The sequence below is a fragment of the Vespula vulgaris genome, chromosome 8 (genome assembly GCF_905475345.1).
Source record: "Vespula vulgaris chromosome 8, iyVesVulg1.1, whole genome shotgun sequence".
In the NCBI taxonomy this organism is placed as follows: Eukaryota; Metazoa; Arthropoda; class Insecta; order Hymenoptera; family Vespidae; genus Vespula; species Vespula vulgaris.
Window position 1 is genome coordinate 7,802,549 of NC_066593.1, and position 18,292 is coordinate 7,820,840.

Genomic DNA, 18,292 nt, shown 5'->3' on the forward strand with positions numbered 1-18,292 from the left:
TTGTATAGTTATCAAACGTTATCGATTTTCTTTGAGCGACAATCTGAAACTATGAATATTACAAAGTGATATTCCCTTTTCTACCTTAATTATCAACGATCATAAAGTTAGCGAATGTTTTAACGATAATCGATGAACATTTTGTAAATAAGTATACTCTATGAACATTTACATATACGTACATATATACGATAGAAGAAATTCTTCCTATAGAAACTCTCGTATATGCGCTAACGTGTGTGGATTTGTGAATGTGTATGAAAGAAAAAGAAATAGAAAAATATAGAATGAGCAGAGGAAGAGAGAAAATGAAGATGACAGAGATATATGTACGTACATACAACGCACATACATACATACATACATATATATATATATATGCATGCATACGATATATATCTACGGCACAGCAGTAATGTATGCAATTGGGCCGACTAGCATGTACGTTCTGTTGTTGGTCGAGAATGGTCGGAAGTGATCGTAGGGGGTTGGGTTGGAAGAGGGTAGTGGAGGTGGTGGAGGTGGATGAGGAGGATGAGGAGAGAGGACGATGGTCCGCTCGTACACAATCATAGAATTCTATAGTCTCGGTTGGCGTTGCGCGCGTCAGGTATTATATGGTGTTTAGTTTGCCTCGTATCGTACATGCGCGTCAGCGTGCAGGCGTATACAATGTGGTTTGACTTTCCACACTCGCGATTACACCGAATTAACTTGATATGCAAATATTACTATACCTACGTCGAGTATTTAGTAACATTGTTTCGCTCGTGATCGTATCTAACGATATGACGACGTGAAGTATTTGATTTTGTTAAGCAACTTTTCAATGACGTAAGTATCCAATTGATTCAATCAAATGAAAATGAAAATTTGTTCCATTCGAATTGATCCAATCGTAGTTTCCATGGTTCGACAAGATACATCTCAAAACTAATGTAATATATATACTCGCTATCGATCGAGTTAGAACGACGAGCTAGAAATAATCGAATATTCGAGTTCGACTAGCTTTGCGAAAGGAGGAACGAAATTCCTCTGGTTGCATAGTCCCGAAAATTAACGAGAATTCGCGCGACGAACTTTGGAAGATCCGAGAACGATGGAAGATCGAACAAATTACGTTCCTTTCCCCGAAACGAGCTTCACGAACGAGATACCGCACCTTTTTTCTTTCCTTTTCTTTTTCTTTTTTCCCTCTCTTTTTCCTTATTCGACGTTGCTGCTCGAACTCATTGTCAGTCGAGGGAATTTTATTATCCAACCGGCGGATCTGGGAGGTCGAGGCCGCAACTCGTACGAGAATTGCGGTCCTTCGCTCGAAAATCTACACCTGCCACATGACTACCAATTTTCTTGGATGCGACCAAATTCTCTTTCCACGATGAAGGAAGAGGAAGAGAAAAAAGTAGAAAAAGAAGAAGAAGAAGAAGAAGAAAAAGAAGAAGAAGAAGAAGAAGATTTGATAATATAAGAAAAAGGTTTCCTAGAGTTTTGGAATAAGGGACTTAACAATAGATAGATAGACAAAGTGAAAAAAAAGAGATAGATAGATAGAAAGGAAGAGAGAGACAGAGAGAGAGAGAAAAAAAAGTGAATGAAGAAAGCGAGGATAGAGAATGAACTTTATTACTACCCTCGTAAGTCTTTAGAGCGTACATGCGAAAGACGATGACATCAAGGCCAGCGTTGTATGTCAACCGCTTTGTTAACAAGAACGCTGACCTCTGGTTTAGTCGAGCTTCGCTTACTATCACCTACGAGCCCGTTCGTCACATTACTGACAGCGCAAAATCTCGAATTATCTGCTTGAATGCAATCACAGACCATTGTGTTTTCGTCCCTGTCGCTGATCTCTCCCATCTCCCTCTTACTCTCTCTCTCTCTCTCTCTCTCTCTCTCTCTCTTACGTCGAGTCTGCTACACCTCCCCTCCCACTCTCATCTCCACCCCCACCTCACATCTCACTCTCCCGATTCCCTCGCTCGCGTCCTTTCATTCGCATGCAAATCGCATTGCGGATTACGCGTGTGTACCTGCTGTAAGCTCGCACGCGATAATCTTTTTTAATGGCACTAGGACGATTGCTTGCATTTTTCTCTATTTTCTTTTCCTTCTTCTTGTTTTTGTTTTTTTGTTTTTTTTTTGGTTTTTTATTTTCTTTTTTTTTTGTCTGTTTCGTTTTATTATCCTTCTTCTCTCTATTTTTATCCGAACTTTTTCTTTTTTACAAGTCGAGCATTCTTACACGAAGATGTGATATTTTGTGACGATCGATCGACTCGGATTAATCGATTCAATTTTGATTTTTGAAGCTTAAGTTAGGTGGAAGGGAGAATAGTTCTTTTTTTTTTAATAAAATTTATCTTTTACTATCTTCTTTTTAAATCTTTCTCTTTTAACGCAACGAATAATACGGACTTAATGTAGAAGTAATAAAGGATACTCAATTAAGAGATTATTTAGAGATTCATGAATTACGATGACGTAGAAATATGTTATTATATTTGATTAAAATTCTTACCTTCTGGTAGTTAATAGCAAGTAGAAGATATTTCCTGTCGGCAGATATTTGGTGATCAAAGCTGGACAGGAGCGCCTGTATATAATAAAGAAAAGCAATAGTATGAATTAAAACAAAGTTATGTAAAAAGAGAAAGGGGTAGAAGAGAAAGGTTAAAAAAAAATAGAAACAAATAAAAAAAAAAGAAAAAAGGAACAAGTTAAAAAAAAAAAGAAAAGGTGAAATCCTCCAACGAGAGTGTAATTATCGCGAAGCTTTCTACCACGCACGTCTGGGAATAACTTGAAAACTTATGCGGGCTATAATTTCGATTAATAATTCCAATTAACTTGTGGGACCTAGCGGCACTCATTAAGCGTTATAAATCGTGTCGCGCGAATCGTGCACGAAATTAAAAAGTTATTTGAAGTTATAAAACGCAGGACGCGTCAACTGGTTTCATGTGGGGGCAGGGTGAAGGGAAAGAAATAAAGCGAAGAAAAAAGAGAAAGGAAGAAAGAAAAGAAGAGGGAGGAAGAGAGGTGGAAATTAAATAAGAGAAGCGAAATAGAGTTAAAAAAAAAAGAAAAGGAGAGAAATATCGTTTCTACGACTTTTGTACAAATGGACGAACAGGAATGTTCGGTTTTATTTTTAAAGATATTGACATTCCTGAATAAATGAAGGGCACTTAATAAAAATTCTTCATCGAACGATTGTCTAATTGTTTTCTCGATTAAAATTCCCTTTAAATCGATCTCACGATATTTATATATTAAAGAATTATATCTCTTTTCTTTTAATAAAATTATAGCAGAGATTCGTCAATTTTATGCGAAGCTAGATCAAAGTTCTCCAAAAGAATTATTTTTAAGTAACTCTCAAGGATACGCGTGCACTGGAGTGTCGATAATTGATAGAAGAAAAGAAAAAAGAAAAAAGGAAAAGAAAGAGAAGTTAAAAAAGAAAAAATGCTACGTCAAAAGTTAAAGAAAGTAAGCATTAAATTCGTTAAAACGAGACTCGAATGAAGCGCGATTGCAGTTAGGCGAACTCGCCAACTTCTAATCGGCTTTAGTCCATTCTCCTTGTTTAAAATCGTTCCCGTTAAAACAAACCCAAAACTTGCGCATTTTCCTATCCTCCTTACGAAATATGCTTAACCATCGCCTTTATCGGCTTAACGCGTTAAGTTTATCCATAACGTTTATAGAGAGAAAATAATTAGAAAAGATGTGTTTGAAATCAAAAAGAATATAATTTTCATACCGTTTCCCGATATTTAATAAACGATGGAATTTCCATTAATATTAACAATCGTCTTAATAGAATCTTTTTCAATTGTTTCGTGACATGAAAATGATTCGTCTATGTGGAATTAAAAACTCGAATCTTTTTGATAGATCTATTATTTTTTTTCGTTTCGTTTCTTTTTTCCTGCTGTTTTTCAATTTTTTAATTTTTTTTTTTTTTTCGTATTTCTCGTTTCATTCATACTAGATTTCAAACGATGATTAAATTGTTCATTGACGCGATCGAACTCATGGACGACCTGTTTCCTTGTTTTTTTTTCTCTCTTTTTTCTTCTTTTTTTTTCCTTTTATTTTTTTCAATAGCAAAAGAAATACATATATCTAAATTAAAAATAGCCGCGCGGAACAATATCGTAAGACCAGTCATTAATCATCTTCTAATGGTCGACCCGTGGTAAACGGTAAGGCGTGTTGCCAGCGATCAATTACTCACGTCACGACTTGATAAATAACGAGCAATTACTGTAGGATTCGTCTGTTGTTCTCGATTCCCGAGAAAGCTGCGAGAGCGTATTACGTGAATTACGGATGAATATCAGCGATGCACGAAAGCGACGATCCATGTTTCAGAACGAAAAATAATTTCAGTTCAATCGTGTGTATGCGTATATACTTCTTTTATTTATATCAACCTTTCCACGAATACTTTATTTTTGCAAATGTACCAAGAAGGTTATATCTATATTGAATCGAACGTTGAAAAAGAAAGTAAATATGTTTTACGATCGATCGATCGAATAAGCAGAAAGCGAACGAAAAATTAAAAGAAAAGGTGATAATACTCTTTCGTTTATTCGATTAATTGATAACAGAAAGCGACCCTTAAATCCTCCCTCTTCGAGAAAACAAAAAAAGTGAGAAAAATTCAAATCGAAACTAAACTCTTTTATTTTAATTATGAAATACTTACGGAGTTGGTCATGTTGAGGATGATCTTAGAAGAGGCCGATTCGACGTTATAGATAAGAAGATTTCCAATCTCGTCACGATAAAGGATCTCGTTTCCTAAAAAAAGAAAAAAAAAGTGATGCGTGTGTTAAAAGATATATTATAAAAAATATCGCTTGCTGATAGATCGATAAAACTTGTATGCATTGTATTTGAATAGGGTTAAAGGTAAGACAAATATACGTGGTTTGGGAGAAGGAACGAACGAAGGAGTATTCAAGTAGTCGAATAGTTAAGAGAATCTTTAATTTGAAATACAACACTAGCCTTATGCAAGCTCTTAGAACTAACAAGGAACATCTTCATTGGCTATTCGGAGGATTCCCATCACACAATCCAATCCGTAAGGCCTCGAGCGTTGCATTACGAGAAACCGTGGAGCATCGTAATGGAGAAGCAGAATCCTGTAGAATCCGATAAAGCGGTTGATGTCGACAAAGATTAGATAGCCGTTGCGAGAGTAGAATTTCTCTTGGGGTATGGGAAATCCCGTAAAGCGACGTTTCGAGAATAGACGTTGTTAATCGATGCTCTCCCCCTCGAGTTCGGTTTACTTCCATTTCTTTTCCACTTTGTGTTCCTCTCTTTTTTCTTTTCTTTTTTTTTTTTGTCAACCAGTAGAAACAAGTTTTTTATCAACTCTTTATATGTTGGACCTGCGTGTTGACTAACCCGAAGACCGATTTAAAGAATGTACTTACTTTGTTCTTTGTTTTTTTTTTCTTTTTCTTTTTTTTTTTTTTTTACCATGAAATCAGCACTGTTGGAATTACAGAGTTATGCAAACAGTGTCATGTTGTTAAGCGTATAGGATTTTTTTAATTTCATTGCTTCATGATCGATGTATTTTTATATAAGGAGAAATTAACGATCATCGAAGTGCGACATACCGAACGATCTACTACACTTATGTACGAACGAAAGAATTTTTTTTATATATTTTTCAACGAGAACTCCTTCTTGCTCAACCTTTCACGAACATTATCAGAGAAACGCAAACGATTTCTCTCGTTCGAATAGATTCGAAATCCATCGCGTGGAAACATTACGCTCTCGTACTTTATCGATGCTTCGTAATTTTGCTCGGAGCGATTCCGAAAGAGAAACGTTGGACAGAATGACGGATTGCAGCGTAGACTTTTGATACTTATCGTTTTGGAAATGCTGGTAGCATCGATTCCAAAGCGAGCGAGCAAGCGAGCAAGTGAAGAGAGAGAACACGAGAGAGAGAGAGAGAGAGAGAGAACGATATATATGTCATTATGCTTTACCGATCTTCCAACGCTCTTAAAACTACGAATCGTTTCTTTCTTCATCGGATTTCGAACATTCTTCTTCTTCTTCTTCTTTCTCTTCTTTCCCTTTTTTTGCGGATCACGTCGTGAACCATTTTTTCAGTTCACGTAACACTTAGCTTCAAATCCGATCAATCGAATCTTATTATATTTTATTTGTGAAAAAAAGGATCAATCATAATACACACACACGTGTCAGAAAAAATTTTTTAAAGACACCTTTCGTATGATACTTTTTAAAATATGATTTAAATTTTGTATTACTGACTTCTATTCTAATATCAGTGATACATTTTAACAGATATTTTGTTATTCCTATAGATATCGTGCTATTCTTTCATGTTCATCCTTCCCATCGATGCAATCCGTAGAAATATTCAATTTTCCATGCAAACGAAATATCAAATTCTATCGTGAAATTTTTTTTGTATTCTTTTTTTTTCTTTTTTTTTCATTTGGTTTCCATCTAACCGAGAACGGTTAGAGCCTTTCGAAGCCTTCCGAAACCAGTCATCGAACCGATACGAAATTAATACAGAAAGCTTTCAGGAAGTGAATAGAGTTTAACGGAGTGTGCGATCGAGAATCAGAACTCAACATTCTAAATCCGATTACTTCCGATTAATGCATCGATTTGCTACAGAATATTACAAGATTATGTTTGGAGAAGAGACACACATGGTAACGTCATACAACATTTGACATTTGATTGCATCGTCTATGTATAGGTAATATGTCTTCCATCAATGACATATACGAATTATTCTTTACTATCTATCTATATATTCATAACATCTTCCTCTTTACCGCAAAATTAATCGTCTTACATTTCTATTACTTCTTTTCTATCCCAATCCTATTAAAGTATTATTTTAATTGGTCGGATATTAAATCGAAAGAAAAAAAATTGGAGAAAAAAGTTGAACGATTTATAATCTCTCATTTTATGAGCAATTCAAATTAAAAATATTGCGTTATTAGCGTTAGTTTTATCCTTGAAGCGTGATTTTGAACAATTATTCGAAATCACCGAAGCACAAGCACGATTGCACAAAATTGTTGATTAATATATATATACATATATATATAAAAAAGAAAAAAAAGAGAAAACTTCTGGATCGATATCAAACAATTTTCGAACGTAAACGAAATTTTGAAACGAATTATTGAAACGAACAAAGAAACGAAAAAAATAAAAAAGAAGAAAAAGAAATTTGGACATTCGATGGAAATTTCATAGATATGACATCAATAACAAGATGTCCGTCGATGGTGTTACGATTGGTAATGATAGAAGTAGCATTCGCATAACGTGTGGACACGTCGATCGCCTCTATGGACCATGAAATCCGAGGCAGTCGCGCGAAAGCGAATTTCCATGAAAATCGACGAAACGCTAGCCGAATTGCGTGCAAGAGATGGAGGGAATCGCGACTCCGTTACGTTCCTACGTTTGCGTGTGAGTGCGTGCATCCGTGATGGGATTGCATCGGATATTAAAGGGTTACGTAATTCACCGCTCGCACATCGCGAATTATAGAAGGACAAAGTATTGTACCTGTTATCTATGCCCTAGGACAATACTTTCACGATTATAACCATTAATGTGCATCGAGCTAAATCACTTTCTCGTTTTAACGTTCTTCTTCATTTATTTTATCTTATTTTATATTATTTTATATACATATATAAAATATATGTTTATGTATATTTTATATAAGTATATAAATTATATATTATATATTTATATATAATTATATATGTGTGTGTGTGTATGTGTGATAAATCTTTTACGTGGATAAAACTTTGTTGCTTGTTCGATGAGGTTTTATTAATTGTATTATAAGATAGTGATGCATCGTAACAATTTTTAAGAATTAGGTATATATTTTATATACACACATACATACACACACATATAAAGAAAAATAAAATAGATATATCTTGAAGGATGTACAAGATGCAATTACGAAGAAAAGAGAAAGAAAATGCTTCGAAGTTCTAGTCTTCTCGAAACTCACATCGATCTTCATGACAAAAGACGAAGCCACGAATAGTTTTTCGTCGCGAAAGAATATCCATTGATGTTATCAAATAAAAGAACTCTACTCCATCTTAATAATTCTCATTGTTCTTCTCATTAATGATTATTATATTAAAACATCGATACATTTACAATATTTCAATATTTTGTTATATATATATGTGTGTGTACTTTTTTAAATATATACTTTATTCGTCGAATATATATTTTAAATATTATATATATATATATATATATATATATATATATATATATATGTTAATATAATACAATTTTTCTCGAGATAACGAGCACATCATTATTCAGTAATTATATCTCGGATCTCATCCCAAAAGAGAAAAAAGAAGAGTCAAATCGTTCTCGATCCATTATAAAATTTTTCGCACGGGTCACTATTCGTCCGAGCTTCGCGTCTTTTTAACGTATCGTTCGTTTCCTCTAAAGGCTGCTCATTACTCGTGTTATTTTATCGTATCGCGAGCATTATTCATTTTCAACGATAAACCATTGCAACTGCGCAGCTCGTAATGATGCCAGTTTTTCACGTTTTCGCATTAAGAAAAATGTGGCAATAGATCGTTATAAAATACGTACGATAAGGATTATCATATCATAGATCGTTGAAATCCATTTAAAAAATATTGCGAACTTGCATAGATAAAGTTCGATCAAATATTGACTCGAAACAATAGAAAACTTTAAAATTTTATCCAACCAAATCGAAGACACATTAATTTCAATCTAACATCGATCTTTTACGTTTGTTTTCTGCAATAAAGAAAGGTAAAGAAAGAAAAGAAGGTATAAGGTAAGGCTCATAGTAGTAGGGATAAGATCCATTTTAATAAAATTCTATCTCATTTCATTTCATGGCCGTATCGCTTTTGTGCTTCGGCGATGATTGTAATATTAAACATAAAAAATAAAGAAGAGAGAAGATGAAAAGAAATTAGCGGTTGAAATATAGTGAGGATGGACTGAATGATTTATTGAGAAATCTGAAGGACAAAAAGCAAGTTTCAACAGAAACAAGAAAAAAATAGAAATAAAAAGAAATAAAAAAAAAATAAAATCCACGTGTATATTGCTTTTCACATATGCTGTCTTTATTAGTACTATAAAATGTGTATTAATCAATCAGGAGAGGTTACATTATTTTCTCCAATGCAATATTACTATTGACAATAATTATACATATATTCAATATGACAACGCAATTAGACTAATTATTCGAAATAGACATTCATTATGTATAATTAATCAAAATATATATATATATATATATATATATAATTTGAGAGGAGGAACGATCGTTTAAAATATGATCGTTGTCAAAGGATTCATAAAAATTCCAATCGTTTTATAAAAATCCCGTTTTATAAGAGAAACTTACTTCTTCCTTCTTGCTTCGTAAAAAAAAAAAAGAAAAAAGAAAAAAGAAATAGAGAATGAAAAAGAAAAACACGTAGCAAATCGAAAGAAGGTTTTAGATCGAACCGAAATATTCGATGAAAATATTAGGCAATGGAAAAACATGAAGGAGCAAGGCAAAAGTTGTGCTTCGACATCCCATTTGGTGTATGTGTGTGTGCAGGCAGGTAGGGACGATATTTCGAACGATAAAAGGAGAATGTAAGAGAAGATATATCGAAGCAACGAGTGACACGTATACCAAGAGAGGCTGCCCAGTGGGACCTGTTACCAGAAGATAACAATGATTCTCACGGCCTGAAGCCAACCAACTGGTAGTTCTATTCTCCTAAACTACTAAACTATATATATATATATATATATATATATATATATATATATATATACATATAAAATAGAAGAAACTAAGAGAAACAAAGAGACAAAGAGAAACAAAGAGAGAAAGAAAAAAAGAATGAGAAAGAAAGAAAAGCAAAGCTTTCCGAAGCGGTCGTTTAGTTCGTATTGCGGTGGTCTTCGCACACCGTTTACGATCATCCCCAGGAATCGGACGCATTTCCCGCATAGGGAAAAGCCTCCCTTGGGTATACTCTGCTACGCTTTTCTGGTTGAAACGAAAGCTTGTGGACATTCGTGAATGTTCGTCGATGTTTCGAATGTTTCTGTCTTTCTTCTTGACGTTACTTAGCGCTCGTGGGAATATCCAAAATTATGGACAAATTTCACGAACTAACATATATATAGTTATACATATTATATATATATATATATATATATATATATATATATATACATATATACTATATCTATATCTAGTATTCATGCGATTCGCCATTCCGATAGTTCAACGTTTCCTTCTATAGCTAGCTTCACGATTGCTATCACAAACAGGAAACTGAGAGACAGTGCGTGTACCTGTATTTCCGTGTGCGTTCGGGTATAAATAAATGGTTGTAGCGATAGGCGCCAGCAGATCGGTCGATTTTGTAGAAGGGAAGAAACCCATGATCGATTGCTCATGGACAATGCGATCGAAACGGAAATTGAATGCTTCGAACATTTTTTTTTTTCTTTTTTTAGTTGTTCCGATCGTCTTCTTCATTACCTTGTCGTTGTTGCGGTTAATTTTTCTTTTCTCTATGGAAATAAATAATAATCTGAATAATTGAATTCGATCGTAATTCGAGAATTTTTCGTTCGATTCGTCTCTTCTTCTTTTTGGTTTCAGATTCTTAGATTGACGATAGTAATGATAATTAGATAATTTATGAATTTGTTTTTATATCGAATTTATTTCTACATCGTATGGACGAATATACTTTTTATAAATATTTTATACCAATCCCTTATCATTATCAAAATTAATTAAATCGTTAAATTCGATAGTCAAAGGGGAAGATGGTTAAAGAAATAAACGATTCATTCAACCGGAGGAAATATTTATTTAATCCAATGAATCGAGTAAAAGAAATCGTGTGATCGGAGAAAAGAATCGATTGGATCCCCGGAATTAAAGCAAACGAATTTGGTGGTTGAAGGGGAAAGCAAAAAAATAAAAAGAAAAAGACAAAACTAGTACAAAAAAAGAAACCGACTAGGACTAGGTGAAAAAGGAAACGTAAAGAAGATGCCGAAGCACCGAAGCGCTATTTTAAGAGGAAACTTTTGTCTCCGTCGGTAGAAACGGATTTAATCAGTGGCCATTATGCGTGCTCCGAAGTCGAAACGATACAGCTTCTGCCAAAGTTTCTTCGGGTCTACTTCTCGCACCAACGATTCAAGGGAGGGAGTAGTGAAATAGTATATATATATATATATATATATATATATATATATATATATCTGCGCGTGCTCTTGGTTACCAATTACCACGAGGAAACTTGTCCGTAGCATTTCTACGTTCCGTTTCTTCCTATTGTACATTAATTAACGACAGTTTTTTCCAACGTCCCTTATTTAACCGACTTCATAACTGCCAATGTGGAACCACCAATTAATGGTTGGCCAGAAGATCGCAGCTCAGTCTTTTTCCGGCTTGTAACTATCTCAAGGTCATTCTGAATGGTTAGAAAGAGGAAATGCCTTTCAGATTTAAAGACGCCATATTTACAGGATAAAACAGAGCCGTTTCGAGGGAAAGAAAAAGTAAAGAAAAGAAGAAGAAATAGAAAGGATACTTGGTCGTTTCTCACAACTAATTAGCTTCTTTCGTTGATATCGATTCTAGAATAGTCGAGAATGAAACATAATATATATATATATATATATATATATATATATATATATATATATATATAAGAAAGACAAGTGGTAGGAGAATTGTTAAAGAAAAAAAAAGGAGATAGAAAAGAAAATAATAATTTTTTAAAATGTACTTTTTATTATATACCGTATGGACTATAATTTGTAATTGAGAATTCCATGCTGTGTAGGCAGTAATTAGTAAGAGATAGATAGATAGAGATAACGATAGAGAGAGATAGAGAGAGTGAGAGAGACAGAGACACAGAGAGAGAGAGAGAATTCGTGAATGCAACGAGACAGTCCCCTTGCAGTCTCCCATCGGCAGGGAGATCACGGCTATTGTCGCAAATTGGGGGATCGCGATACCCGGATATACCCACGCTACGTGTCCTGCCTGGCCTTTCTCACCCCCTCTCGTTTCCTCTATCAGCGTTAATTTCCCTCTACTCTGCTTCCATCTTCTCTACCACCAACTACACAACCGCCTACGCCTCCACCTCCTCCTCATTCTCCTCCTATTTCTCCTCCTCCTCTTCTTTGATCCCTACACGTATATGTAGCTCCATCGATTTCCTAGAGCTTCGAGAGTAAACATTATTTTAAACAATTACGAGACAAGAACCCTATGAATAGTCACGCTAATGACTCTGATATCAACCATCTTCTAATCGACGTATTCGATATATTCTATTTTATTTTTTAGAATTAGACCTAATCCGATCTGAAAGATCTCAAAGGTATTCGTTTATTAGGGATTGATATTTTCTACATCTTTTTCCTTTCTTAAGTAATTCTGACGTCGAAATGACAAGATATTTGAAGAGTTAATAATCTTTTAAATAATAAAAAAGAGTTGTTAGATAGTGAAAGAAGAATTAATAAAAATAAAAGTAACGATACGGGATCCGTACCTGGCGCATAATTTAAATAAGATCGTAATAGTAATCTGTGTTATTCTCATGATCTATAACTATATCCTGCGTCTTCAGTTTTTAATATCGATTCTTACGATTTTAGATAAACTAGAATATGATTATTATTTTATTTGTGATATCTGACAAATTTAACAGGTGTCCCGGCGACAGCTCTACTTCGTTAGGAACTATAACAAGTTCTTTGAAAGATGCACGATATAAAAAAAAAAAAAAAAGAAAGAAAGAAAAAAGAAAAAATAAAGAGAGTAAAGAGAAAAGAAAGAAAAAAATTGTTCCATTACACGGGCAACCCGTTAAGGAACGCGTTCAAAACGGGTGCACCGGCTGCGATTTTTCTTTTGGCCAAGGGTTGATAAATTGGAGAATGGAATAATAAATGATGTTGCCTAGCTTGTCGAGAATAAATATAGACTTATGCCGTGGTAAGATAAATGTATATTCTTTATTATTATTCTATATATGTATCCGGGATTATCTTTATTTTATTAAATAGAACTTTGATGAAAAGTAAATCCCTATCACGGAAAATAATGTTGATTTTATTTTATGAAAAGAATTTTATATGAGAGAATACATTATATTGAATAAATACAATCGGTTTAATCAAAATTGATGATATAAATATCTTTTCAATATTACTTTATTCAGCTACATAATGAATAATCACGTTTTTAGAATCACCTTTTATAGTTTTCACATTATGCTTAAGTATTCACATCTTATCTTACCATTCACAGATCCTCAATCTTTTATGAGATATCCATTAGTACCGTCATCATTCATATAATATCCACTCACATATTTCATAACTTTCATCCATTCATTTTAATGCTTACTTAAATGTCATTACATTCATATCCCAATAATCTTACATTTTTACTACTTAATCACAACCAATAACAACGAAAATCCTTTCATTGGACTTTCATGACAGGTATTAAATTGATTCGTGTCGTCTAACAAACCCCACACACACACACACATATGTAACAAACATACGCTTCGTTGACATCCATCGGAAGATTAACTTACCAAAAGACAAATCGCCCTTATTTCATTCAGGACACCCTAACTCCAGAAAGGGCAAGCTTTGGTCTACCCTATATAAGGAATCACTCGGGAATCCCACAAAAGGACATATCTGAACCGTAGTCGTCGAGCTTCCAGCAAGACGGGATAGAAATAGGATAGAGGAAACAAAAGAGAAAGAGAGAACGAGAAAGAGAGAAAGTAAGAGAGAGACAGAGAGAGAAAGAGAACTTGAATCGCATTAATGCGCTAGAAATATATTGTGCGGATGTCGGTAGTAGAGGCTTCAGCAGGGTTTATCGGTAAACGCATATGGAGTCAACCGCGCACTGAGTTACCTTAATTTGGTGCGGAGTAGATGGCGGCTGTGGTTCAGCCTAGCGTGAAACTCTCATCAACCACTATAATTACCGGCATAGAGTACACCTTTCTCGCTCTCTTCTCGTCTAGTCGAATTGCTAGCAGCACCAACCACAACCACCACTACCATCACCGACTCAAAGCACTCTGCGACGCTTTTTACTTTTATTTTTACTTCTTTTTCTTCCTTTTCTTCTTCTTCTTTTTCTTCTTCTTCTTCTTTCTTTTCCTCTTTTTCTTTCTCTATTTCCTCCCCTTACCCTCCTCCTTCCTTTTCGTTTTTTCCTTCCTTTCTCATTTCTCTGCACTCGACTCTCCTCTTTCTTCACTTCCCGCATTCGTCAGTCTTAGTCCGATGGTTTTTAAAGTGACACCACCAGCAGAGTTCATTTTCCCAAAGCTTCACGAATACCCGAAACGAACGCAGTCGTTATTTCTGTTAATTTTTAAGAGCAGTCTCCCAAGAGAGAAAGAGGAGAGGAAGAGAGAGGAGAGAGAGAGAAAGAGAGAAAAGATTTGGACAGTAGAAAATCGCTAGACATTACTTCGAGTTCGCTACGGTAATTGTATCGACCCATCTTGTTTCCTCGCGCGTCGAATAGCGAGAGCTGCGATTTTTCTGTGTCTCCTTCTTTAGAGTTACTCGCCACTATCTACCTTTATTCTGTAGGAACAACATCCGTAAAAAAAAAGAAAGAAAAAAAAGAAATGTGGACACCTCGCCAAAGCGGGCTCGCTCTACTATTTAACAATTTACGTGGGCCCATTAAATTTTCAACCACCACTTGGTGGTACAATATTTTCTACTCTTCAAATGGCATTCATTCTATATGCAAAAATTGGAAAATCTGAAATCTGAATTTCACCGATTGAAACGTTATACGATCGATATATACCTGATTATTATTTAACGTATACACTTTTTCTTTTCTTCTTTTTTCTATATCATACATGCGAGATAAATCAAACAATCGAATACAACGTCCTTGATAAATACATCTCCACGTTTGATACAAGTCTATTCGACCATGATAAATTTACTCGTCTTCATATTTAGACGACAACAAACTCGTCGTAATAGCTTTTACTTATCCCTTCTACTTTGTTACAATTTTCCAAAAGGAAAGAAAATGTTTTCATCGTTGTGTACTCTCTTCAACCTTCTCAACCTTTACGGTTTTGATGGGTTGCTGACGCGAAAGATAATTCGGCTGGCTAATCTCGGTAGAAAAGCTTTTGTCGTATAAGGATACAAAGGAAAGAACATTTGTCTCGGTTTAAGACAATTGAAAGTGCGAAACACTTACCGCTGAGCCAGGTCGCGTTGAAGCTCTTGGGAGATAACGAACCGGCGAGCCATTCTTCGAGGGAAATGCCAGGCGCGCTTGTCGTTCTTGATGCCGAGCTATCTGGACTACCGGTCAAAAGAATTGCTGCGGCTACGACCAAGGCCAATGCGACAATGGCTACCAAGCCGCCTGCCAACAGCCGACGCCAATTTGTCCGCTTGTTCTTCGTCATTAGATCCTGCAACGATAAAACACGTGCTTTGTGATAAAATGTAACATTCTTAGCAATATGTATTCGTATCTCTTTTTCTAACTTTCTTTCCTTCTGTCTTTCTCTTCTTTTTTTGTTTTTCTTTTTTTCTTCAATCCAGATTTTACATTTTTTTTTTTCATGGTAAATCTCGTGTAACGTCATCTTTGTTTTTATTGTTTTACCTTTTTTTTTTTTTTATTTGATTTAGTCGATTTTAAGTAGTAAAAGTTTTTCAACGTATGTGAAATTAAATAAAAAAAATATTGCTTACAAGGATATATAAGTATATAAATACAAGTAGAAATAATATTAGATCACAATTGGATGATAGAAATCTTCTGAAAACTTTTATCTTTTAGCAAGTCTGTAATTTCGCGCATCGTAAACTTTTTCGTCTCTCTCTTTCTCTCTCTTTCTCCCCCTCTCAGTCTTTTTTCCTTTTTATTTTATCCAACTTCGTTAAAGTTGAATATATAGGGATAAGTAATTAAGAAAGGTGAAACTGGAGGAAAGTATAATGGATAAGAAAGATAAAGGACGTATAGTTTAAGAACTTGATATTACAGATTCATTAAATAATCTGCCTCTAGATAAAATTGTTTCTGGTTAAAAGATTTTTATTTATCATCATATCTTCCAATCATGATTATTTTCTATTATCCTTTTTAAAATTTCATCAATGGCAGAACAGTAATTGAGTATTCAAAAAACGCGTAATTAGAGAGCGAGAGCGAACGAGAGAAATAGAGAAAAAAGAGAGAGATAAAGAAAGAGAGAGAGAGAGAGAGAGAAAGAGAGAGAGAGAGACAGTGAGGTCAAGCTTCATTGAATTCATCGACGTTTAAGGTTAACCCAATATCATTGTCCGAAATAAAAGCTACCAATTTTCTACTAACCGGAAATATCAAGGAGAAAATCGAGATGCAATATATCTGAGCGACTTTTCAATAAAGCAAAATTCTTAGATAATAAAATAAAAGAAGAAAAGGAAGAGAAAGAGAGAGAGAGAGAGAGAAAGAGAGAAATAGACGTAAGAAAGAGGAAACAAAAAATAAAAGTCGGAGATCAGTCCAAATAATTTCCGACGCTCGTGAAATTGTTCTTGGAATTTAGAGATAACTGTCCTTCCAATATACTAAAGATTTTTCTTCACTCGCGCCTTTTCCGAATCGTCGAATCGTCTATCTATCCAACTATCGTCTATGATAGAATGCAGTTTCGATAAGAAATGTATGTGTATGTGTGTGTATGTCTATATATATATATATATAATGGTAGAAACCTTGGTCTCACACGTGGCGAACAACGAATCTTATCGAGAATTGGATTTCCGAGAAAATAACAGAACCGAGATGAGGCTACTTTCGCGTGGGATCACCAATCGGCAATTTTATATTTATAAATCTTTCTTCATCGAAATGAAATTTCATCGTTTCATCGAAAAACTATCAACTTCATTCTTCCAACAAACTGCTTACAAGCGTTTCTTCTTAAACTCAAATTCAATTCGAGAATTTTGTCTGATTAAATCTAATATAAATGTTTCTGAAGGTTTGCGCTCGATGGATAATACTTTGCCGAATCAACAGAATTTTCTATTCATTCTTGTAAATTTTTCTCCTCTGGCAAAATTTTGCTTACTTTAGTCTCCTCTCTTTTTTTTTTTTTTTTTTTTTTTTCACGTCGACGATTTAAAATGCCTGCGTAGATCTACCTACGTAAAATCTAGAATTTTTCTTTCTTTTTTTTCTTTTTCTTTTTTTCGTTAATCGATGTAAATGATGAATTATGATAACGATGATATTATTTAAATTTAATTTTCATAACATAAAAGAATTATTGGATCATGGATCGCTAGATATAATGATTCATAATCGTATTATCGTGTTAAACAAAGAACTTTTATCCTGGAAATATAAGATCGTTTCGAGATAATTGGTTAGCATAAGGGGAGAAAGAGATATATTAGAAATTTTACGGTTCGAAAACGCGAAAGAACAAGAGAACCATGAAAGGAGATATTTATTACATTCCATTAATGTTGTTTCGATTGGTTGCCGCGCTCAAGGGGTGAGTGTTAGCAAGAATATCACCGAAAAAGCAAGTTATAAATTGTTCTTGGATATTCGTTACGATCAACCTTCTACGATAAGTGGCGAACAATCATAACGATAAATAATTTTAGCGTGCACTACCGTACTTCTATCGGTTTGTAGTGAATCGCCCAACGATATTTCAACGAGCGTCTTTAAAAGTTATCGTCCTTATCTAGCTTTTCTATATCGATTTGACAAAAATCTATAAAACGTTAATGTCTCTGATAAGAAAGATATATCGTCAACATTTTTTCAAACAAAATTTTAACATATAAAAGAAAATTCATATCATAGAAAATATTTATTTTCTTTTACATTAACCATTTCTTATTATATTTTTAATTCTCTTAGATAAATCTATCTTTAGAAATGTTATTATCTTTATAATTTCATATTATATTAGAAAATACTGTTTACGTATGTATTTCTACATACGTAAGAGGATCAATACCCGACGTTATAGATCTTCGATTTCCTAATAGCATTCTCTTATCTAATACTAATAATGATTTACAAGGAAATTTATTGAATTTACGCGCTCATCTTCGTCGA

General features: G+C 34.2%; 1 protein-coding gene across 13 annotated transcripts in view; it reads right to left on the reverse strand.

Annotated features, from left to right (window-relative positions):
- Nucleotides 1-18,292, reverse strand: part of LOC127065624 (venom dipeptidyl peptidase 4) — a 269,779-nt gene that overhangs the window by 62,938 nt on the left and 188,549 nt on the right. For all 13 annotated transcript variants that reach the window (XM_050998217.1, XM_050998219.1, XM_050998218.1 and 10 more), the window contains 3 exons: nucleotides 15,410-15,629; nucleotides 4,727-4,821; nucleotides 2,525-2,599 (listed from right to left, as the gene is read on the reverse strand). In XM_050998217.1, coding sequence (XP_050854174.1) covers nucleotides 2,525-2,599; nucleotides 4,727-4,821; nucleotides 15,410-15,629 — 390 coding nt within the window. The remainder of the gene's footprint in view (nucleotides 1-2,524; nucleotides 2,600-4,726; nucleotides 4,822-15,409; nucleotides 15,630-18,292) is intronic.